Source organism: Coregonus clupeaformis, chromosome 28 (assembly GCF_020615455.1).
Source record: "Coregonus clupeaformis isolate EN_2021a chromosome 28, ASM2061545v1, whole genome shotgun sequence".
In the NCBI taxonomy this organism is placed as follows: domain Eukaryota; kingdom Metazoa; phylum Chordata; class Actinopteri; order Salmoniformes; family Salmonidae; genus Coregonus; species Coregonus clupeaformis.
The window spans coordinates 25,904,793-25,932,365 of record NC_059219.1 but is presented as its reverse complement, the minus strand read 5'-3'; the positions used below and the strand labels follow the sequence as shown (position 1 = coordinate 25,932,365).

The window sequence follows — 27,573 nt, the reverse complement described above, 5'->3', positions numbered from 1 at the left end:
GAGGAAGTTGAAGCAATATGTACATGTGGGTAGAGTTAAAGTGACTATGCATAAATAATTAACAGAGTAGCAGCAGTGTTTCTGTGGCGTGGACAAGAGGAACACCTACGTGAGAATGCTATTCATTGACTACAGCTCAGCATTCAACACCATAGTGCCCTCAAAGCTCATCACTAAGCTAAGGATCCTGGGACTAAACACCTCCCTCTGCAACTGATCCTGGACTTCCTGACGGGCCCCCCCAGGTGGTAAGGGTAGGTAACAACACATCTGCCACTGATCCCAACACGGGGCCCCCCAGGGGTGCGTGCTCAGTCCCCTCCTGTATCCCTGTTCACCCATGACTGCATGGCCAGGCACGACTCCAACACCATCATTAAGTTTGCCGACGATACACAACAGTGGTAGGCCTGATCACCGACGAGTCTGCCTATAGGGAGGAGGTCAGAGACCGGGCCGTGGTGGTGCCAGGACAACAACCTCTCCTCAACGTGACCAAGACAAAGGAGATGATTGGGGACTACAGGAAAAAAAAAGAGGACTGAGCATGCCCCCATCTATCGACGGGGCTGTAGTGGAACAGGTTGAGAGCTTCAAGTTCCTTGGTGTCCACATCACCAACAAACTATCATGGTCCAAACACACAAGCCAGTCGTGAAGAGGGCGCGACAAAGCCTATTTTCAGGAGACTGAAAAGATTTGGCATGGGTCATCAGATCCTCAAAAAAATTCTACAGCTGCACCATCGAGAGCATCCTGACTGGTTGCATCACCGCTGGTATGGCAACCGCTTGGCCTCCGACCGCAAGGCACTACAGAGGGTAGTGTGTACGGCCCAGTACATCACTGGGGCAAAGCTTCCTGCCATCCAGGACCTCTATACCAGGCGTCCAGAGGAAGGCCCTAAAATTGTCAAAGACTCCAGCCACCCTAGTCATAGACTGTTCTCTGCTACTGCACGGCAAGCGGCACCGGAGTGCCAAGTCTAGGTCCAAAATACTTCCAACAGCTTCTACCCCCAAAGCCATAAGACTCTGAACAGCTAATCATGGCTACCCGACTACTTGTACTGCCCCCCCCACCCCATCCTTTTTACGCTGCTGCTACTCTGTTAATTATTTATGCATAGTCACTTTAACTCTACCCACATGTACATATTACCTCAACTACCTCAACTAGCCGGTGCCCCATGCATTGACTTGCAACGGTACCCCCCTGTATATATAGCCTCCCTACTGTCACTTTATTTGACTTCTGCTCTTTTTTTTCTCAACACTTTTTTTTGTTGTTGTTTTATTTTTTTGTTAAAAGTAAATGCACTGTTGGTTAAGGGCTGTAAGTAAGCATTTACTGTAATGGCACCGTTGTATTCGCGCATGTGCCAATAAAATTTTTTGATTCCAAACGCCCACAGACGCGACAGGGGAGGGGGGAGGGTTAATGTCCATTGGGGAGGGGGGAGGGTATAATGTCTGGGGAGGGGGGAGGGTAATATGTCTGGGGAGGGGGGAGGGTTTATGTCTTTGGGGGAGGGGGAGGGTTATGTCTGGTGGGGGTAGGGTAAATGTCTGGGGAGGGGGAGGGTAATGTCATTGGGAGGGGGAGGGTAAATGTCTGGGGAGGGGGAGGGTTAATGTCTTTGGGGAGGGGGAGGGTAAATGTCTGGTGGGGGAGGGGTAAGTATGTCTATTGGGGGAGCAGCAGAATGGGAGGGGGCAGGAAGCAGGGGAGAGGGTCAGGATAAAAATGTCTGGTGGGGTGGGGGGCAGGGTAAATATGTCTGGTGGGGGCAGGTAGCTGTCATTAGTAGAGAGATGGAGATATGTATGATGAGACAGGCTGCGTAAAAAACAGTCTTAGGCTGGGGATTCTATCAGTTGCAGATAGTAGTTCTGGATGGCTTTCAGAAGTAGCAGATAGTAGTTCTGGATGGGGCTAGAATAGCAGATAGTAGTTCTGGATGGCGCTTTGCAAGAAGTAGCAGATAGTAGTTCTGGATGGCGTTCAGAAGTAGGATAGTAGTTCTGGTGGCGCTTCAGAATGCAGATAGTAGTTCTGGCATGGCGCTTCAGAAGTAGCAGATAGTAGTTCTGGATGGCGCTTTCAGAAGTAGCAGATAGTAGTTCTGGATGGCGTTTCAGAAGTAGCAGATAGTAGTTCTGGATGGCGCTTTCAGAAGTAGCAGATAGTAGTTCTGGATGGCGCTTTCAGAAGTAGCAGATAGTAGTTCTGTATGGTGCATTCAGAAGTAGCAGATAGTAGTTCTGGATGGCGCTTTCAGAAGTAGCAGATAGTAGTTCTGGATGGCGCTTTCAGAAGTAGCAGATAGTAGTTCTGGATGGCGCTTTCCAGAAGTAGCATATAGTAGTTCTGGATGGCGCTTTCAGAAGTAGCAGATAGTAGTTCTGGATGGCGCTTTCAGAAGTAGCAGATAGTAGTTCTGGATGGCGCTTTCAGAAGTAGCAGATAGTAGTTCTGGATGGCGCTTTCAGAAGTAGCAGATAGTAGTTCTGGATGGCGCTTTCAGAAGTAGCAGATAGTAGTTCTGGATGGCGCTTTCAGAAGTAGCAGATAGTAGTTCTGGATGGCGCTTTCAGAAGTGTTTGATGTTTTCACAGCAGCTGATCCCAGTTGGAGGGAGTTGACATGCACTTGGTTTTAGAAACTGACAGTCCTGTGGCACGTTCAAATTCTGTTCTGAGTCATCTCTGTCAAACTCTTCGGTCTCCTCTGTTAGTGGGGGTCTCCGGGAGACGTGATATTAAATGTGGGGTCTCTCTTCTCCGTCCTCAGCTCCAGGTAAAGAAGAACAAGGCCTTTAGAAGGTTCAAGAAGCTCCAGGAGTCCAGACCTGAGTTCCACAACGTTAAACTGGAGGACCTGCTCCCACTGCCCATACAGCGCATCCAACAGTATGTTACTCTGTTTCCATACACACCTTATACACCCCATCCAACAGTATGTTACTCTGTTTCCATAGACACCTTATACACCCCATCCAACAGTATGTTACTCTGTTTCCATACACACCTTATACACCCCATCCAACAGTATGTTACTCTGTTTCCATACACACCTTATACACCCCATCCAACAGTATGTTACTCTGTTTCATAGACACACCTTATACACCCCATCCAACAGTATGTTACTCTGTTTCCATAGACACCTTATACACCCCATCCAACAGTATGTTACTCTGTTTCCATACACACCTTATACACCCATCCAACAGTATGTTACTCTGTTTCCATAGACACACCTTATACACCCCATCCAACAGTATGTTACTCTGTTTCCATAGACACACCTTATACACCCCATCCAACAGTATGTTACTCTGTTTCCATAGACACCTTATACACCCCATCCAACAGTATGTTACTCTGTTTCCATACACACCTTATACACCCCATCCAACAGTGTTACTCTGTTTCCATAGACACCTTATACACCCCATCCAACAGTATGTTACTCTGTTTCCAGACACACCTTATACACCCCTATCCAACAGTATGTTACTCTGTTTCCATAGACACCTTATACACCCCATCCAACAGTATGTTACTCTGTTTCCATAGACACCTTATACACCCCATCCAACAGTATGTTACTCTGTTTCCATACACACCTTATACACCCCATCCAACAGTATGTTACTCTGTTTCCATACACACCTTATACACCCCATCCAACAGTATGTTACTCTGTTTCCATAGACACCTTATACACCCCATCCAACAGTATGTTACTCTGTTTCCATAGACACACCTTATACACCCCATCCAACAGTATGTTACTCTGTTTCCATAGACACCTTATACACCCCATCCAACAGTATGTTACTCTGTTTCCATAGACACCTTATACACCCCATCCAACAGTATGTTACTCTGTTTCCATACACACCTTATACACCCCCATCCAACAGTATGTTACTCTGTTTCCATAGACACCTTATACACCCCATCCAACAGTATGTTACTCTGTTTCCATACACACCTTATACAACCCCCATCCAACAGTATGTTACTCTGTTTCCATAGACACCTTATACACCCCCATCCAACAGTATGTTACTCTGTTTCCATAGACACCTTATACACTCCATCCAACAGTATGTTACTCTGTTTCCATAGACACACCTTATACACCCCATCCAACAGTATGTTACTCTGTTTCCATAGACACCTTATACACCCCATCCAACAGTATGTTACTCTGTTTCCGTACACACACCTTATACACCCCATCCAACAGTATGTTACTTCTGTTTCATACACACCTTATACACCCCATCCAACAGTATGTTACTCTGTTTCCATAGACACATTATACACCCCATCCAACAGTATTTTACTCTGTTTCCATAGACACCTTATACACCCCATCCAACAGTATGTTACTCTGTTTCCATAGACACCTTATACACCCCATCCAACAGTATGTTACTCTGTTTCCATACACACCTTATACACCCCATCCAACAGTATGTTACTCTGTTTCCATAGACACCTTATACACCCCATCCAACAGTATGTTACTCTGTTTCCATAGACACCTTATACACCCCATCCAACAGTATGTTACTCTGTTTCCATAGACACCTTATACACCCCATCCAACAGTATGTTACTCTGTTTCCATACACACCTTATACACCCCATCCAACAGTATGTTACTCTGTTTCCATAGACACCTTATACACCCCATCCAACAGTATGTTACTCTGTTTCCATAGAGACCTTATACACCCCATCCAACAGTATGTTACTCTGTTTCCATAGACACCTTATACACCCCATCCAACAGTATGTTACTCTGTTTCCATAGACACACCTTATACACCCCATCCAACAGTATGTTACTCTGTTTCCATAGACACACCTTATACACCCCATCCAACAGTATGTTACTCTGTTTCCATACACACCTTATACACCCCATCCAACAGTATGTTACTCTGTTTCCATACACACCTTATACACCCCATCCAACAGTATGTTACCTCTGTTTCCATACACACCTTATACACCCCATCCAACAGTATGTTACTCTGTTTCCATAGACACACCTTATACACCCCATCCAACAGTATGTTACTCTGTTTCCATACACACACCTTATACACCCCATCCAACAGTATGTTACTCTGTTTCCATACACACCTTATACACCCCTATCCAACAGTATGTTACTCTGTTTCCATACACACACCTTATACACCCCATCCAACAGTATGTTACTCTGTTTCCATAGACACACCTTATACACCCCATCCAACAGTATGTTACTCTGTTTCCATACACACCTTATACACCCCATCCAACAGTATGTTACTCTGTTTCCATAGACACACCTTATACACCCCATCCAACAGTATGTTACTCTGTTTCCATACACACCTTATACACCCCATCCAACAGTATGTTACTCTGTTTCCATAGACACACCTTATACACCCCATCCAACAGTATGTTACTCTGTTTCCATACACACCTTATACACCCCATCCAACAGTATGTTACTCTGTTTCCATAGACACCTTATACACCCCATCCAACAGTATGTTACTCTGTTTCCATAGACACACCTTATACACTCCATCCAACAGTATGTTACTCTGTTTCCATAGACACACCTTATACACCCCATCCAACAGTATGTTACTCTGTTTCCATACACACCTTATACACCCCATCCAACAGTATGTTTCTCTGTTTCCATAGACACCTTATACACCCCATCCAACAGTATGTTACTCTGTTTCCATAGACACACCTTATACACCCCATCCAACAGTATGTTACTCTGTTTCCATACACACCTTATACACCCCATCCAACAGTATGTTACTCTGTTTCCATACACACCTTATACACCCCATCCAACAGTATGTTACTCTGTTTCCATACACACCTTATACACCCCATCCAACAGTATGTTACTCTGTTTCCATAGACACACCTTATACACCCCATCCAACAGTATGTTACTCTGTTTCCATACACACACCTTATACACCCCATCCAACAGTATGTTACTCTGTTTCCATACACACCTTATACACCCCATCCAACAGTATGTTACTCTGTTTCCATACACACACCTTATACACCCCATCCAACAGTATGTTACTCTGTTTCCATAGACACCTTATACACCCCATCCAACAGTATGTTACTCTGTTTCCATACACACCTTATACACCCCATCCAACAGTATGTTACTCTGTTTCCATAGACACACTTATACACCCCATCCAACAGTATGTTACTCTGTTTCCATACACACACTTATACACCCCATCCAACAGTATGTTACTCTGTTTCCATAGACACACCTTATACACCCCATCCAACAGTATGTTACTCTGTTTCCATAGACACACCTTATACACCCCATCCAACAGTATGTTACTCTGTTTCCATAGACACACCTTATACACCCCATCCAACAGTATGTTACTCTGTTTCCATAGACACACTTATACACCCCATCCAACAGTATGTTACTCTGTTTCCATACACACCTTATACACCCCATCCAACAGTATGTTACTCTGTTTCCATACACACACCTTATACACCCCATCCAACAGTATGTTACTCTGTTTCCATAGACACACCTTATACACCCCATCCAACAGTATGTTACTCTGTTTCCATAGACACACCTTATACACCCCATCCAACAGTATGTTACTCTGTTTCCATACACACACCTTATACACCCCATCCAACAGTATGTTACTCTGTTTCCATAGACACACCTTATACACCCCATCCAACAGTATGTTACTCTGTTTCCATACACACACCTTATACACCCCATCCAACAGTATGTTACTCTGTTTCCATACACACACCTTATACACCCCATCCAACAGTATGTTACTCTGTTTCCATAGACACACCTTATACACTCCATCCAACAGTATGTTACTCTGTTTCATACACACCTTATACACCCCATCAAACAGTATGTTACTCTGTTTCCATACACACACCTTATACACCCCATCCAACAGTATGTTACTCTGTTTCCATAGACACACCTTATACACCCCCATCCAACAGTATGTTACTCTGTTTCCATACACACCTTATACACCCCCATCCAACAGTATGTTACTCTGTTTCCATAGACACCTTATACACCCCATCCAACAGTATGTTACTCTGTTTCTATAGACACACCTTATACACCCCATCCAACAGTATGTTACTCTGTTTCCATAGACACACCTTATACACCCCATCCAACAGTATGTTACTCTGTTTCCATACACACCTTATACACCCCATCCAACAGTATGTAACTCTGTTTCCATATACACCCTTATACACTCCATCCAACAGTATGTTACTCTGTTTCCATACACACCTTATACACCCCATCCAACAGTATGTTACTCTGTTTCCATAGACACACCTTATACACCCCATCCAACAGTATGTTACTCTGTTTCCATAGACACCTTATACACCCCATCCAACAGTATGTTACTCTGTTTCCATACACACCTTATACACCCCATCCAACAGTATGTTACTCTGTTTCCATAGACACACCTTATACACCCCATCCAACAGTATGTTACTCTGTTTCCATAGACACACCTTATACACCCCATCCAACAGTATGTTACTCTGTTTCCATAGACACCCTTATACACCCCATCCAACAGTATGTTACTCTGTTTCCATAGACACACTTATACACCCCATCCAACAGTATGTTACTCTGTTTCCATAGACACCTTATACACCCCATCCAACAGTATGTTACTCTGTTTCCATACACACCTTATACACCCCATCCAACAGTATGCTACTCTGTTTCCATAGACACACCTTATACACCCCATCCAACAGTATGTTACTCTGTTTCCATACACACCTTATACACCCCATCCAACAGTATGTTACTCTGTTTCCATACACACCTTATACACCCCATCCAACAGTATGTTACTCTGTTTCCATAGACACCTTATACACCCCATCCAACAGTATGTTACTCTGTTTCCATACACACCTTATACACCCCATCCAACAGTATGTTACTCTGTTTCCATACACACCTTATACACCCCATCCAACAGTATGTTACTCTGTTTCCATAGACACACCTTATACACCCCATCCAACAGTATGTTACTCTGTTTCCATACACACACCTTATACACCCCATCCAACAGTATGTTACTCTGTTTCCATAGACACACCTTATACACCCCATCCAACAGTATGTTACTCTGTTTCCATAGACACACCTTATACACCCCATCCAACAGTATGTTACTCTGTTTCCATAGACACCTTATACACCCCATCCAACAGTATGTTACTCTGTTTCCATAGACACACCTTATACACCCCATCCAACAGTATGTTACTCTGTTTCCATACACACCTTATACACCCCATCCAACAGTATGTTACTCTGTTTCCATAGACACACCTTATACACCCCATCCAACAGTATGTTACTCTGTTTCCATAGACACACCTTATACACCCCATCCAACAGTATGTTACTCTGTTTCCATAGACACACCTTATACACCCCATCCAACAGTATGTTACTCTGTTTCCATACACACCTTATACACCCCATCCAACAGTATGTTACTCTGTTTCCATAGACACACCTTATACACCCCATCCAACAGTATGTTACTCTGTTTCCATAGACACACTTATACACCCCATCCAACAGTATGTTACTCTGTTTCCATACACACCTTATACACCCCATCCAACAGTATGCTACTCTGTTTCCATAGACACACCTTATACACCCCATCCAACAGTATGTTACTCTGTTTCCATACACACACCTTATACACCCATCCAACAGTATGTTACTCTGTTTCCATAGACACACCTTATACACCCCATCCAACAGTATGTTACTCTGTTTCCATAGACACCTTATACACCCCATCCAACAGTATGTTACTCTGTTTCCATACACACCTTATACACCCCATCCAACAGTATGTTACTCTGTTTCCATACACACACCTTATACACCCCATCCAACAGTATGTTACTCTGTTTCCATAGACACCTTATACACCCCATCCAACAGTATGTTACTCTGTTTCCATACACACACCTTATACACCCATCCAACAGTATGTTACTCTGTTTCCATACACACCTTATACACCCCATCCAACAGTATGTTACTCTGTTTCCATACACACACCTTATACACCCCATCCAACAGTATGCTACTCTGTTTCCATACACACCTTATACACCCCATCCAACAGTATGTAACTCTGTTTCCATAGACACACCTTATACACCCCATCCAACATTATGTTACTCTGTTTCCATAGACACACCTTATACACCCCATCCAACAGTATGTAACTCTGTTTCCATAGACACCTTATACACCCCATCCAACAGTATGTTACTCTGTTTCCATACACACCTTATACACTCCATCCAACAGTATGTTACTCTGTTTCCATAGACATTTATACACCCCATCCAACAGTATGTTACTCTGTTTCCATACACACACCTTATACACCCCATCCAACAGTATGTAACTCTGTTTCCATAGACACCTTATACACCCCATCCAACAGTATGTTACTCTGTTTCCATAGACACTCTTATACACCCCATCCAACAGTATGTTACTCTGTTTCCATAGACACACCTTATACACCCCATCCAACAGTATGTTACTCTGTTTCCATAGACACACCATACACTTATCCAACAGTATGTTTCTCTGTTTCCATAGACACACCTTAACACCCATCCAACAGTATGTTACTCTGTTTCCATAGACACCTTATACACCCCATCCAACAGTATGTTACTCTGTTTCCATAGACACACCTTATACACCCCATCCAACAGTATGTTACTCTTTTTCATGCACACATATACACCCCATCCAACAGTATGTTACTCTGTTTCCATACACACCCTTATACACCCATCCAACAGTATGTTACTCTGTTTCCAACACACCTTATACACCCATCCAACAGTATGTTACTCTGTTTCCATGACACACCTTATACACCCCATCCAACAGTATGTTACTCTGTTTCCATAGACACACCTTATACACCCCATCCAACAGTATGTTACTCTGTTTCCATACACACCTTATACACCCCTATCCAACAGTATGTTACTCTGTTTCCATAGCACACCTTATACACCTCCAACAGTATGTTACTCTGTTTCATACACACCTTAACACCCCCATCCAACAGTATGTTACTCTGTTTCCATAGACACACCTTATACACCCCATCCAACAGTATGTTACTCTGTTTCCATACGACACACCTTATACACCCCATCCAACAGTATGTTACTCTGTTTCCATAGACACCTTATACACCCCATCCAACAGTATGTTACTCTGTTTCCATAGACACACCTTATACACCCCATCCAACAGTATGTTACTCTGTTTCCATACACACACCTTATACACCCCATCCAACAGTATGTTACTCTGTTTCCATACACACCTTATACACCCATCCAACAGTATGTTACTCTGTTTCCATACACACCTTATACACCCCATCCAACAGTATGTTACTCTGTTTCCATACACACACCTTATACACCCCATCCAACAGTATGTTACTCTGTTTCCATAGACACCTTATACACCCCATCCAACAGTATGTTACTCTGTTTCCATACACACACCTTATACACCCCATCCAACAGTATGTTACTCTGTTTCCATACACACCTTATACACCCCATCCAACAGTATGTTACTCTGTTTCCATAGACACCTTATACACCCCATCCAACAGTATGTTACTCTGTTTCATACACACCTTATACACCCCATCCAACAGTATGTACTCTGTTTCCATAGACACACCTTATACACCCCATCCAACAGTATGTTACTCTGTTTCCATAGACACACCTTATACACCCCATCCAACAGTATGTTACTCTGTTTCCATAGACACCTTATACACCCCATCCAACAGTATGTTACTCTGTTTCCATACACACCTTATACACCTATCCAACAGTATGTTACTCTGTTTCCATAGACACCTTATACACTCCCATCCAACAGTATGTTACTCTGTTTCCATACACACCTTATACACCCTATCCAACAGTATGTACTCTGTTTCCATAGACACACCTTATACACCCCATCCAACAGTATGTTACTCTGTTTCCATAGACACACCTTATACACCCCATCCAACAGTATGTAACTCTGTTTCCATAGACACCTTATACACCCCATCCAACAGTATGTTACTCTGTTTCCATAGACACCTTATACACCCCATCCAACAGTATGTTACTCTGTTTCTATACACACCTTATACACCCCATCCAACAGTATGTTACTCTGTTTCCATAGACACCTTATACACCCCATCCAACAGTATGTTACTCTGTTTCCATAGACACCTTATACACCCCATCCAACAGTATGTTACTCTGTTTCCATAGACACACCTTATACACCCCATCCAACAGTATGTTACTCTGTTTCCATAGACACACCTTATACACCCCATCCAACAGTATGTTACTCTGTTTCCATAGACACACCTTATACACCCCATCCAACAGTATGTTACTCTGTTTCCATAGACACCTTATACACCCCATCCAACAGTATGTTACTCTGTTTCCATAGACACCTTATACACCCCATCCAACAGTATGTTACTCTGTTTCCATACACACACCTTATACACCCCATCCAACAGTATGTTACTCTGTTTCCATAGACACACCTTATACACCCCATCCAACAGTATGTTACTCTGTTTCCATACACACCTTATACACCCCCATCCAACAGTATGTTACTCTGTTTCCATAGACACACCTTATACACCCCATCCAACAGTATGTTACTCTGTTTCCATAGAACACCTTATACACCCCATCCAACAGTATGTTACTCTGTTTCCATAGACACACCTTATACACCCCATCCAACAGTATGTTACTCTGTTTCCATACACACCTTATACACCCCATCCAACAGTATGTTACTCTGTTTCCATAGCACACCTTATACACCCCCATCCAACAGTATGTTACTCTGTTTCCATAGACACACCTTATACACCCCATCCAACAGTATGTTACTCTGTTTCCATAGACACCTTTATACACCCCATCCAACAGTATGTTACTCTGTTTCCATAGACACACTTTATACACCCCATCCAACAGTATGTTACTCTGTTTCCATAGACACACCTTATACACCCCATCCAACAGTATGTTACTCTGTTTCCATACACACCTTATACACCCCATCCAACAGTATGTTACTCTGTTTCCATACACACCTTATACACCCCATCCAACAGTATGTTACTCTGTTTCCATAGACACACCTTATACACCCCATCCAACAGTATGTTACTCTGTTTCCATAGCACACCTTATACACCCCATCCAACAGTATGTTACTCTGTTTCCATACACACCTTATACACCCCATCCAACAGTATGTTACTCTGTTTCCATACACACACCTTATACACCCCATCCAACAGTATGTTACTCTGTTTCCATACACACCTTATACACCCCATCCAACAGTATGTTACTCTGTTTCCATACACACCTTATACACCCCATCCAACAGTATGTTACTCTGTTTCCATACACACCTTATACACCCCATCCAACAGTATGTTACTCTGTTTCCATACACACCTTATACACCCCATCCAACAGTATGTAACTCTGTTTCCATAGACACACCTTATACACCCCATCCAACAGTATGTTACTCTGTTTCCATAGACACACCTTATACACCCCATCCAACAGTATGTAACTCTGTTTCCATAGACACACCTTATACACCCCATCCAACAGTATGTTACTCTGTTTCCATACACACCTTATACACCCCCATCCAACAGTATGTTACTCTGTTTCCATAGACACCTTATACACCCCATCCAACAGTATGTTACTCTGTTTCCATAGACACACCTTATACACCCCCATCCAACAGTATGTTACTCTGTTTCCATAGCACACCTTATACACCCCATCCAACAGTATGTTACTCTGTTTCCATAGACACCTTATACACCCCCATCCAACAGTATGTTACTCTGTTTCCATAGACACACCTTATACACCCCATCCAACAGTATGTTACTCTGTTTCCATAGACACACCTTATACACCCCATCCAACAGTATGTTACTCTGTTTCCATAGACACACCTTATACACCCCATCCAACAGTATTTTACTCTGTTTCCATAGACACCCTTATACACCCCATCCAACAGTATGTTACTCTGTTTCCATAGACACACCTTATACACCCCATCCAACAGTATGTTACTCTGTTTCCATAGACACCTTATACACCCCATCCAACAGTATGTTACTCTGTTTCCATAGACACCTTATACACCCCATCCAACAGTATGTTACTCTGTTTCCATAGACACACCTTATACACCCCATCCAACAGTATGTTACTCTGTTTCCATAGACACACCTTATACACCCCCATCCAACAGTATGTTACTCTGTTTCCATAGACACACCTTATACACCCCATCCAACAGTATGTTACTCTGTTTCCATAGACACCTTATACACCCCATCCAACAGTATGTTACTCTGTTTCCATACACACACCTTATACACCCCATCCAACAGTATGTTACTCTGTTTCCATACACACCTTATACACCCCATCCAACAGTATGTTACTCTGTTTCCATAGACACACCTTATACACCCCATCCAACAGTATGTTACTCTGTTTCCATAGACACACCTTATACACCCCCATCCAACAGTATGTTACTCTGTTTCCATAGACACACCTTATACACCCCATCCAACAGTATGTTACTCTGTTTCCATACACACACCTTATACACCCCATCCAACAGTATGTTACTCTGTTTCCATAGACACACCTTATACACCCCATCCAACAGTATGTTACTCTGTTTCCATAGACACACCTTATACACCCCATCCAACAGTATGTTACTCTGTTTCCATAGACACACCTTATACACCCCATCCAACAGTATGTTACTCTGTTTCCATACACACCTTATACACCCCATCCAACAGTATGTTACTCTGTTTCCATAGACACACCTTATACACCCCCATCCAACAGTATGTTACTCTGTTTCCATAGACACACCTTATACACCCCATCCAACAGTATGTTACTCTGTTTCCATAGACACCTTATACACCCCATCCAACAGTATGTTACTCTGTTTCCATACACACCTTATACACCCCATCCAACAGTATGTTACTCTGTTTCCATAGACACCTTATACACCCCATCCAACAGTATGTTACTCTGTTTCCATAGACACCTTATACACCCCATCCAACAGTATGTTACTCTGTTTCCATAGACACCTTATACACCCCATCCAACAGTATGTTACTCTGTTTCCATAGACACACCTTATACACCCCATCCAACAGTATGTTACTCTGTTTCCATAGACACACCTTATACACCCCATCCAACAGTATGTTACTCTGTTTCCATAGACACACCTTATACACCCCATCCAACAGTATGTTACTCTGTTTCCATACACACACTTATACACCCCATCCAACAGTATGTTACTCTGTTTCCATAGACACCTTATACACCCCATCCAACAGTATGTTACTCTGTTTCCATACACACACCTTATACACCCCCATCCAACAGTATGTTACTCTGTTTCCATACACACCTTATACACCCCATCCAACAGTATGTTACTCTGTTTCCATAGACACACCTTATACACCCCATCCAACAGTATGTTACTCTGTTTCCATAGACACACCTTATACACCCCATCCAACAGTATGTTACTCTGTTTCCATAGACACACCTTATACACCCCATCCAACAGTATGTTACTCTGTTTCCATACACACCTTATACACCCCATCCAACAGTATGTTACTCTGTTTCCATACACACCTTATACACCCCATCCAACAGTATGTTACTCTGTTTCCATAGACACCCTTATACACCCCATCCAACAGTATGTTACTCTGTTTCCATAGACACCTTATACACCCCATCCAACAGTATGTTACTCTGTTTCCATACACACCTTATACACCCCATCCAACAGTATGTTACTCTGTTTCCATACACACACCTTATACACCCCATCCAACAGTATGTTACTCTGTTTCTTAGACACCTTATACACCCCATCCAACAGTATGTTACTCTGTTTCCATAGACACACACCTTATACACCCCATCCAACAGTATGTTACTCTGTTTCCATAGACACACCTTATACACCCCATCCAACAGTATGTTACTCTGTTTCCATAGACACACCTTATACACCCCATCCAACAGTATGTTACTCTGTTTCCATAGACACCTTATACACCCCATCCAACAGTATGTTACTCTGTTTCCATAGACACCTTATACACCCCATCCAACAGTATGTTACTCTGTTTCCATAGACACACCTTATACACCCCATCCAACAGTATGTTACTCTGTTTCCATAACACACCTTATACACCCCCATCCAACAGTATGTTACTCTGTTTCCATAGCACACCTTATACACCCCATCCAACAGTATGTTACTCTGTTTCCATAGACACCTTATACACCCCATCCAACAGTATGTTACTCTGTTTCATACACACCTTATACACCCCATCCAACAGTATGTTACTCTGTTTCCATAGACACACCTTATACACCCCATCCAACAGTATGTTACTCTGTTTCCATAGACACACCTTATACACCCCATCCAACAGTATGTTACTCTGTTTCCATAGACACCTTATACACCCCCATCCAACAGTATGTTACTCTGTTTCCATACACACCTTATACACCCCATCCAACAGTATGTTACTCTGTTTCCATACACACACCTTATACACCCCATCCAACAGTATGTTACTCTGTTTCCATAACACACCTTATACACCCCATCCAACAGTATGTTACTCTGTTTCCATAGACACACCTTATACACCCCATCCAACAGTATGTTACTCTGTTTCCATAGACACACCTTATACACCCCATCCAACAGTATGTTACTCTGTTTCCATAGACACACCTTATACACCCCATCCAACAGTATGTTACTCTGTTTCCATAGACACACCTTATACACCCCATCCAACAGTATGTTACTCTGTTTCCATAGACACACCTTATACACCCCATCCAACAGTATGTTACTCTGTTTCCATAGCACACCTTATACACCTCATCCAACAGTATGTTACTCTGTTTCCATAGACACACCTTATACACCCCATCCAACAGTATGTTACTCTGTTTCCATAGCACACCTTATACACCCCCATCCAACAGTATGTTACTCTGTTTCCATACACACCTTATACACCCCATCCAACAGTATGTTACTCTGTTTCCATACACACCTTATACACCCCATCCAACAGTATGTTACTCTGTTTCCATAGACACACCTTATACACCCCATCCAACAGTATGTTACTCTGTTTCCATAGACACACCTTATACACCCCATCCAACAGTATGTTACTCTGTTTCCATAGACACACCTTATACACCCCCATCCAACAGTATGTTACTCTGTTTCCATAGACACCTTTATACACCCCATCCAACAGTATGTTACTCTGTTTCCATACACACCTTATACACCCCATCCAACAGTATGTTACTCTGTTTCCATAGACACACCTTATACACCCCATCCAACAGTATGTTACTCTGTTTCCATAGACACACCTTATACACCCCATCCAACAGTATGTTACTCTGTTTCCATAGACACCTTATACACCCCATCCAACAGTATGTTACTCTGTTTCCATAGACACACCTTATACACCCCATCCAACAGTATGTTACTCTGTTTCCATAGACACCTTATACACCCCATCCAACAGTATGTTACTCTGTTTCCATACACACCTTATACACCCCATCCAACAGTATGTTACTCTGTTTCCATACACACACCTTATACAACCCATCCAACAGTATGTTACTCTGTTTCCATAGACACACCTTATACACCCCATCTAACAGTATGTTACTCTGTTTCCATAGACACCTTATACACCCCATCCAACAGTATGTTACTCTGTTTCCATACACACCTTATACACCCCATCCAACAGTATGTTACTCTGTTTCCATACACACACCTTATACACCCCATCCAACAGTATGTTACTCTGTTTCCATAGACACCTTATACACCCCATCCAACAGTATGTTACTCTGTTTCCATACACACACCTTATACACCCCATCCAACAGTATGTTACTCTGTTTCCATACACACCTTATACACCCCATCCAACAGTATGTTACTCTGTTTCCATAGACACCTTATACACCCCATCCAACAGTATGTTACTCTGTTTCCATACACACCTTATACACCCCATCCAACAGTATGTAACTCTGTTTCCATAGACACACCTTATACACCCATCCAACAGTATGTTACTCTGTTTCCATAGACACACCTTATACACCCCATCCAACAGTATGTAACTCTGTTTCCATAGACACCTTATACACCCCATCCAACAGTATGTTACTCTGTTTCCATACACACCTTATACACCCCATCCAACAGTATGTTACTCTGTTTCCATACACACCTTATACACCCCATCCAACAGTATGTTACTCTGTTTCCATACACACCTTATACACCCCATCCAACAGTATGTTACTCTGTTTCCATAGCACACCTTATACACCCCATCCAACAGTATGTTACTCTGTTTCCATAGACACCTTATACACCCCATCCAACAGTATGTTACTCTGTTTCCATACACACCTTATACACCCCATCCAACAGTATGTAACTCTGTTTCCATAGACACACCTTATACACCCCATCCAACAGTATGTTACTCTGTTTCCATAGACACACCTTATACACCCCATCCAACAGTATTTAACTCTGTTTCCATAGACACCTTATACACCCCATCCAACAGTATGTTACTCTGTTTCTATAGACACACCTTATACACCCCATCCAACAGTATGTTACTCTGTTTCCATAGACACACCTTATACACCCCATCCAACAGTATGTTACTCTGTTTCCATAGACACCTTATACACCCCATCCAACAGTATGTTACTCTGTTTCCATAGACACACCTTATACACCCATCCAACAGTATGTTACTCTGTTTCCATAGACACACCTTATACACCCCATCCAACAGTATGTTACTCTGTTTCCATAGACACACCTTATACACCCCATCCAACAGTATGTTACTCTGTTTCCATAGACACACCTTATACACCCCATCCAACAGTATGTTACTCTGTTTCCATACACACACCTTATACACCCCATCCAACAGTATGTTACTCTGTTTCCATAGACACACCTTATACACCCCATCCAACAGTATGTTACTCTGTTTCCATAGACACACCTTATACACCCCATCCAACAGTATGTTACTCTGTTTCCATAGACACACCTTATACACCCCATCCAACAGTATGTTACTCTGTTTCCATAGACACACCTTATACACCCCATCCAACAGTATGTTACTCTGTTTCCATAGACACACCTTATACACCCCATCCAACAGTATGTTACTCTGTTTCCATAGACACCTTATACACCCCATCCAACAGTATGTTACTCTGTTTCCATAGACACACCTTATACACCCCATCCAACAGTATGTTACTCTGTTTCCATACACACACCTTATACACCCCATCCAACAGTATGTTACTCTGTTTCCATAGACACACCTTATACACCCCATCCAACAGTATGTTACTCTGTTTCCATAGACACACCTTATACACCCCATCCAACAGTATGTTACTCTGTTTCCATAGACACACCTTATACACCCCATCCAACAGTATGTTACTCTGTTTCCATACACACACCTTATACACCCCATCCAACAGTATGTTACTCTGTTTCCATAGACACACCTTATACACCCCATCCAACAGTATGTTACTCTGTTTCCATACACACCTTATACACCCCATCCAACAGTATGTTACTCTGTTTCCATAGACACACCTTATACACCCCATCCAACAGTATGTTACTCTGTTTCCATACACACCTTATACACCCCATCCAACAGTATGTTACTCTGTTTCCATAGACACCTTATACACCCCATCCAACAGTATGTTACTCTGTTTCCATACACACCTTATACACCCCATCCAACAGTATGTTACTCTGTTTCCATACACACACCTTATACACCCCATCCAACAGTATGTTACTCTGTTTCCATACACACCTTATACACCCCATCCAACAGTATGTTACTCTGTTTCCATACACACCTTATACACCCCCATCCAACAGTATGTTACTCTGTTTCCATACACACCTTATACACCCCATCCAACAGTATGTTACTCTGTTTCTATAGACACACCTTATACACCCCATCCAACAGTATGTTACTCTGTTTCCATAGACACACTTTATACACCCCATCCAACAGTATGTTACTCTGTTTCCATAGACACACCTTATACACCCCATCCAACAGTATGTTACTCTGTTTCCATAGACACCTTATACACCCCATCCAACAGTATGTTACTCTGTTTCCATACACACCTTATACACCCCATCCAACAGTATGTTACTCTGTTTCCATAGACACACCTTATACACCCCATCCAACAGTATGTTACTCTGTTTCCATAGACACACCTTATACACCCCATCCAACAGTATGTTACTCTGTTTCCATAGACACCTTATACACCCCATCCAACAGTATGTTACTCTGTTTCCATAGACACACCTTATACACCCCATCCAAAAGTATGTTACTCTGTTTCCATAGACACACCTTATACACCCCATCCAACAGTACATTGTTCTGAGAGACACCAACTACTGTAAAACACCATTCAACAGTACATTGTTCGGGGACACACCAACTACTGTAAAATACCCACTACCCCACACCTACTACATCAAACAATACCTGCTTTAATTTATTACATTTACATTTTAGTCATTTAGCAGACGCTCTTATCCAGAGCGACTTACAGGAGCAATTAGGGTTAAGTGCCTTGCTCAAGGGCACATTGGCAGATTTTTCCACCTAGTCGGGTCGGGGATTAGAACCAGCAACCTTTCGGTTACTGGCACAACGCTCTTAACCACTAAGCTACCTGCCATTTATCCAACCATTTATCCCACTTTTCTACAAGTTGATACAAAGGTAAGGGCTGCTGGTTGTAACGTGACGTGTCCTTCCACTGACCCAGTAGTTTATGCACTTCTGATTGGTCGACAAGTTACACACACCAGGCACACTTTTCTACTCTCAACCATGTCACTTCCTGGAGGCCTTCTGGGAACATTCAGAGTCGGCAACAGAACACTATGTGAGGTAGTTTTAATGTTTAGTGGTGACTGATAATGGTAGAATACCCTCTTTAGCAACAGTAGCTCAGTTGGTCGAGCATGGCGCTTGCAACGCCAGGGTTGTGGGTTCGTTTCCCACGGGGGGCCAGTATGAAAAATGTATGCACTGTAAGTCGCTCTGGATAAGAGCGTCTGCTAAATGACTAAAATGTAAAAAATGTAGTGTTCCATACTGTGACCACCGTCACAGACACCGATGTAGCGTCACGGTGTTCATGCTTGGCTTCTCTTTCCCTTTTTCCTGTTGTGTTCTGCTAGTCACCCGCTGCATAACCCCAAAACGGAGAGTCGCGATGACAGACGTCTTTATTATTTGATGTAGAGCCTGTTGTAAAGCTTTGACACACACACACACACACACACACACACACACACACACACACACACACACACACACACACACACACACACACACTCAGACTGTCAAAGATCTGTCACAATCCCCAGTGTTAACCAGCCGTTAGTGTTGTCTGTAATTTCATGCAGTCCTGATCCCAGTCGTTAATTAGTGTAAGACGGGGAGGAATGGGTCAAAACAACATGCTGATTATGAATGCGGTGAGATGGGGATGAAATGCACTGGTTTATCAAGCTGCTTGTCTTGTGCTTGTCTTGTCATCGTTCTCGTCTCTTGTAGCATGGAGGTGTTTCTAGACCGAGCTCTTAATGCGTTGAGTCAATCCGTCACGCGCGGAGAGAGGGGATGCCTGTCATGGCTGTAACTTTACAGATCCAACATCTGTGGTTCTGTAGAGTCTGACTTCATTTAGTGTCCGACTTCTGTCTAGTTTCAGGTCCTACTGTTCTTTCGTTCTTCTTTGTGCACGCTGAGATCGAAGGAGAAGGAGCCCCGAATGCAGCAGACGTTTGAGGCTGCAAATCTGACAGACTTACCCTGAGCCATGGTTATAGACTCACCTCCCGTCGTTACCCTGAGCCATGGTTATAGACTCACCTCCCATCGTTACCCTGAGCCATGGTTATAGACTCCCCTCCCATCGTTACCCTGAGCCATGGTTATAGACTCACCTCCCATCGTTACCCTGAGCAATGGTTATAGACTCCCCTCCCATCGTTACCCTGAGCAATGGCTATAGACTCACCTCCCATCGTTACCCTGAGCCATGGTTATAGACTCACCTCCCGTCGTTACCCTGAGCCATGGCTATAGACTCACCTCCCATCGTTACCCTGAGCCATGGTTATAGACTCACCTCCCATCGTTACCCTGAGCCATGGTTATAGACTCACCTCCCATCGTTACCCTGAGCCATGGTTATAGACTCACCTCCCATCGTTACCCTGAGCAATGGTTATAGACTCACCTCCCGTCGTTACCCTGCTTATAGACTCACCTCCCGTCGTTACCCTGCTTATAGACTCACCTCCCATCGTTACCCTGAGCCATGGTTGTAGACTCACCTCCCATCGTTACCCTGAGCCATGGTTATAGACTCACCTCCCATCGTTACCCTGGCTATAGACTCACCTCCCATCGTTACCCTGAGCCATGGTTATAGACTCACCTCCCATCGTTACCCAGAGCCATGGTTATAGACTCACCTCCCATCGTTACCTTGAGCCATGTTTATAGACTCACCTCCCATCGTTACCCTGAGCCATGGTTGTAGACTCACCTCCCATCGTTACCCTGGCTATAGACTCACCTCCCATCATTACCCTGAGCCATGGTTATAGACTCACCTCCCATCGTTACCCTGAGCCATGTTTATAGACTCACCTCCCATCGTTACCCTGGCTATAGACTCACCTCCCATCGTTACCCTGAGCCATGGTTGTAGACTCACCTCCCATCGTTACCCTGGCTATAGACTCACCTCCCATCATTACCCTGAGCCATGGTTATAGACTCACCTCCCATCGTTACCCTGGCTATAGACTCACCTCCCATCGTTACCCTGAGCCATGGCTATAGACTCACCTCCCATCTTTACCCTGAGCCATGGTTGTAGACTCACCTCCCATCGTTACCCTGGCTATAGACTCACCTCCCATCGTTACCCTGAGCCATGGTTATAGACTCACCTCCCATCGTTACCCTGAGCCATGGTTATAGACTCACCTCCCATCGTTACCCTGAGCCATGGCTATAGACTCACCTCCTATCTTTACCCTGAGCCATGGTTATAGACTCACCTCCCATCGTTACCCTGAGCCATGGTTATAGACTCACCTCCCATCGTTACCCTGAGCCATGGTTATAGACTCACCTCCCATCGTTACCCTGAGCCATGGTTATAGACTCACCTCCCATCGTTACCTTGAGCCATGGTTATAGACTCATCTCCCATCGTTACCCTGAGCCATGGTTATAGACTCACCTCCCATCGTTACCCTGAGCCATGGTTATAGACTCACCTCCCATCATTACCCTGAGCCATGGTTATAGACTCACCTCCCATCGTTACCCTGAGCCATGGTTATAGACTCACCTCCCATTGTTACCCTGAGCCATGGTTATGGACTCACCTCCCATCGTTACCCTGAGCCATGGTTATAGACTCACCTCCCATCGTTACCCTGAGCCATGGTTATGGACTCACCTCCCATCGTTACCCTGGCTATAGACTCACCTCCCATCGTTACCCTGGCTATAGACTCACCTCCCATCGTTACCCTGAGCCATGGTTATAGACTCACCTCCCATCGTTACCCTGAGCCATGGTTATAGACTCACCTCCCATCGTTACCCTGAGCCATGGTTATATACTCACCTCTCATTGTTACCCTGAGCCATGGTTATAGACTCACCTCCCATCTTTACCCTGAGCCATGGTTATAGACTCACCTCCCATCGTTACCCTGGCTATAGACTCACCTCCCATCGTTACCCTGAGACATGGTTATAGACTCACCTCCCATCGTTTCCATTGATTCCTCTGCTCTCCTCCATGAAACTCTGGAGGCTCCAGGGACTCTCATAATAGTATGATGATGTTAAGTGGCTCAACACACACACACACACGTTCACGCGTGAACAGACACACACCGCTCTCCCTGGGTCTGCTGCCTGGGAATAGCAGGAAGTGGCTGTCACTTATGGCTGTTGAACGATGATGGATGATGAGTATTGTCAGGGCTGCAGTGCTGGATACTTACGGAGATACGGTAGTGGGGGGAAATACAATCATTGCCTTTATTAAGTGGCATTTACTGTCTGGAGCTGGACTGCATCCCAAATGGCACCCTATTCCTTATATAGTGCACCGTAGGGCCCCGTTGGGATCTGGTCAAATGTAGTGCACTATGTAGAGAATCGGGTGCAATTCGGGACTCAGACGTGTCTTTTCCTTCCTTCCTCTCTCCCTGGAGATGACAGTGATGAGTTCTGGATTTGATTGGGACCGTGTGGGACGGTGAATAGCCCCTCTGTGCGCTCTCTGTCTGTGTTACGCATGTTATTGTGTCGATAATGGTGATGTAGCATCTCAAAGTGACGGCGGGTGCAGCTGGAGGCTTCTGAGATCCATAATGGCTCTGAGTCGGGTGCCGTTTTGTGTCTTAAGGGAACGTCAACCTGGCGGTGACAAGTGTTACAGTAGTACGCACGAACGGCGCATGAGGAAGTTCAAATGTTATTGCTGCGGCTCTTTTACATCGGGGGGAACTAAGCCCTAACCCTTAGATTGTGCAACCAATGACCACGTTTGCTTTAGTCCTGCTTTACGTGAAGGATGGATTTGAAAGTGATTGGTTATATCATGCGTTGTTACAGGACATGGTGTTCCTGTTGCCGCCAGTGACCGGGTCAAAGAGTAATTGTTTGGATTAATACTTTCTGTTGTGCTTTTGAAATCATCTTCATTGAACTTATTCAAAGGAAAGGAAAGGGGGACTCCAATCTGAAAAGACGGGCTACACGGCCTCCTCTTCCTAGTATCCTGATGGCTACACAGCCTCCTCTTCCTAGTATCCTGATGGCTACACAGCCTCCTCTTCCTAGTATCCTGATGGCTACACAGCCTCCTCTTCCTAGTATCCTGATGGCTACACAGCCTCCTCTTCCTAGTATCCTTGGGCTACACAGCCTCCTCTTCCTAGTATCCTGATGGCTACACAGCCTCCTCTTCCTAGTATCCTGATGGCTACACAGCCTCCTCTTCCTAGTATCCTGATGGCTACACAGCCTCCTCTTCCTAGTATCCTGATGGCTACACAGCCTCCTCTTCCTAGTATCCTGATGGCTACACAGCCTCCTCTTCCTAGTATCCTGATGGCTATACAGCCTCCTCTTCCTAGTATCCTGATGGCTACACAGCCTCCTCTTCCTAGTATCCTGATGGCTACACAGCCTCCTCTTCCTAGTATCCTGATGGCTACACTGCCTCCTCTTCCTAGTATCCTGATGGCTACACAGCCTCCTCTTCCTAGTATCCTGATGGCTACACAGCCTCCTCTTCCTAGTATCCTGAGGGCTACACAGCCTCCTCTTCCTAGTATCCTGAGGGCTACACAGCCTCCTCTTCCTAGTATCCTGATGGCTACACAGCCTCCTCTTCCTAGTATCCTGATGGCTACACAGCCTCCTCTTCCTAGTATCCTGATGGCTACACAGCCTCCTCTTCCTAGTATCCTGATGGCTACACAGCCTCCTCTTCCTAGTATCCTGATGGCTACACAGCCTCCTCTTCCTAGTATCCTGATGGCTACACGGCCTCCTCTTCCTAGTATCCTTGGGCTACACAGCCTCCTCTTCCTAGTATCCTGAGGGCTACACAGCCTCCTCTTCCTAGTATCCTTAGGGCTACACAGCCTCCTCTTCCTAGTATCCTGATGGCTACACGGCCTCCTCTTCCTAGTATCCTGATGGCTACACAGCCTCCTCTTCCTAGTATCCTGAGGGCTACACAGCCTCCTCTTCCTAGTATCCTGAGGGCTACACAGCCTCCTCTTCCTAGTATCCTGATGGCTACACGGCCTCCTCTTCCTAGTATCCTTGGGCTACACAGCCTCCTCTTCCTAGTATCCTGATGGCTACACAGCCTCCTCTTCCTAGTATCCTGATGGCAAATTGCTGTCCATACGGACAATACACTCGACTCTACTATTCAACCAGAAGGCTTCTCCATTTTCCTTAAGAATCGAACGGCGGCTTCTGGTAAGAGTAGGGGGAGGGGGAAGTTTCCTCATCAACAATTCCTGGTGTACCAAAGTAGAAAACATCTCGCTCCTGTTCAACCAACCTATATGCCGAGGGAATTCACGTGCGTTATTATCACAGCTGTTTACATACTGCCACAGGCAAACACCAAGGCAGCACTCAGCCAACTGTACAAGATCATTAGTCAGCAAGAATCCTCTCACCCGGGAGCGGTCTTTATTGTCGCGGGTGATTTATATTAACCAAGCACGTTTTTAAAACATATTTTTCCAAAATATCTCAAACTTATCCTGCCCCAACAAGAGCAACCAACGTGCTAGACCATGTATATGAACCAACGTGCTAGACCATGTATATGAACCAACGTGCTAGACCATGTATATGAACCAACGTGCTAGACCATGTATATGAACCAACGTGCTAGACCATGTATATGAACCAACGTGCTAGACCATGTATATGAACCAACGTGCTAGACCATGGATATGAACCAACGTGCTAGACCATGTATATGAACCAACGTGCTAGACCATGTATATGAACCAACGTGCTAGACCATGTATATGAACCAACGTGCTAGACCATGTATATGAACCAACGTGCTAGACCATGGATATGAACCAACGTGCTAGACCATGTATATGAACCAACGTGCTAGACCATGGATATGAACCAACGTGCTAGACCATGGATATGAACCAACGTGCTAGACCATGGATATGAACCAACGTGCTAGACCATGGATATGAACCAACGTGCTAGACCATGGATATGAAGACATTCATGACGTGTACAAAGTCATCCCCCGACCCCAAGTACTATCCGTCTCATGCTTCGTAAACAACAGGTGTGGACTAACAGGGAAATGGTTACACTGAGGTAATTAACAACAGGTGTGGACTAACAGTGAAATGGTTACACTGAGGTAGTTAACAACAGGTGTGGACTAACAGTGAAATGGTTACACTGAGGTAATTAACAACAGGTGTGGACTAACAGGGAAATGGTTACACTGAGGTAATTAACAACAGGTGTGGACTAACAGTGAAATGGTTACGCTGAGGTAATTAACAACAGGTGTGGACTAACAGGGAAATGGTTACACTGAGGTAATTAACAACAGGTGTGGACTAACAGGGAAATGGTTACACTGAGGTAATTAACAACAGGTGTGGACTAACAGTGAAATGGTTACACTGAGGTAATTAACAACAGGTGTGGACTAACAGTGAAATGGTTACACTGAGGTAATTAACAACAGGTGTGGACTAACAGTGAAATGGTTACACTGAGGTAATTAACAACAGGTGTGGACTAACAGTGAAATGGTTACACTGAGGTAATTAACAACAGGTGTGGACTAACAGGAAATGGTTACACTGAGGTAATTAACAACAGGTGTGGACTAACAGTGAAATGGTTACACTGAGGTAATTAACAACAGGTGTGGACTAACAGTGAAATGGTTACACTGAGGTAATTAACAACAGGTGTGAACTAACAGGGAAATGGTTACACTGAGGTAATTAACAACAGGTGTGGACTAACAGGGAAATGGTTACACTGAGGTAATTAACAACAGGTGTGGACTAACAGGGAAATGGTTACACTGAGGTAATTAACAACAGGTGTGGACTAACAGTGAAATGGTTACACTGAGGTAATTAACAACAGGTGTGGACTAACAGTGAAATGGTTACACTGAGGTAATTAACAACAGGTGTGGACTAACAGGGAAATGGTTACACTGAGGTAATTAACAACAGGTGTGGACTAACAGGGAAATGGTTACACAGAGGTAATTAACAACAGGTGTGGACTAACAGGGAAATGGTTACACTGAGGTAATTAACAACAGGTGTGGACTAACAGGGAAATGGTTACACTGAGGTAATTGAGGTAGATATGTACATATACTGTAACTCAGAATAAAGGAACCAATAGTAAACCGTAGCAGCAGCGTA

At 43.9% G+C, this 27,573-nt stretch overlaps 1 protein-coding gene across 1 annotated transcript in view; it reads left to right on the top strand.

Moving 5' to 3' along the window:
• Nucleotides 1–1,746: 1,746 nt before the first annotated feature.
• The window catches only part of arhgef39 (Rho guanine nucleotide exchange factor (GEF) 39), a 121,003-nt gene continuing 95,176 nt past the window's right edge, over nt 1,747–27,573 (top strand). Inside the window, exons 1-2 of the mRNA XM_045208406.1 lie at nt 1,747–1,770; nt 2,794–2,912. Of these exons, the coding sequence (XP_045064341.1) occupies nt 1,747–1,770; nt 2,794–2,912 (143 nt within the window). The remainder of the gene's footprint in view (nt 1,771–2,793; nt 2,913–27,573) is intronic.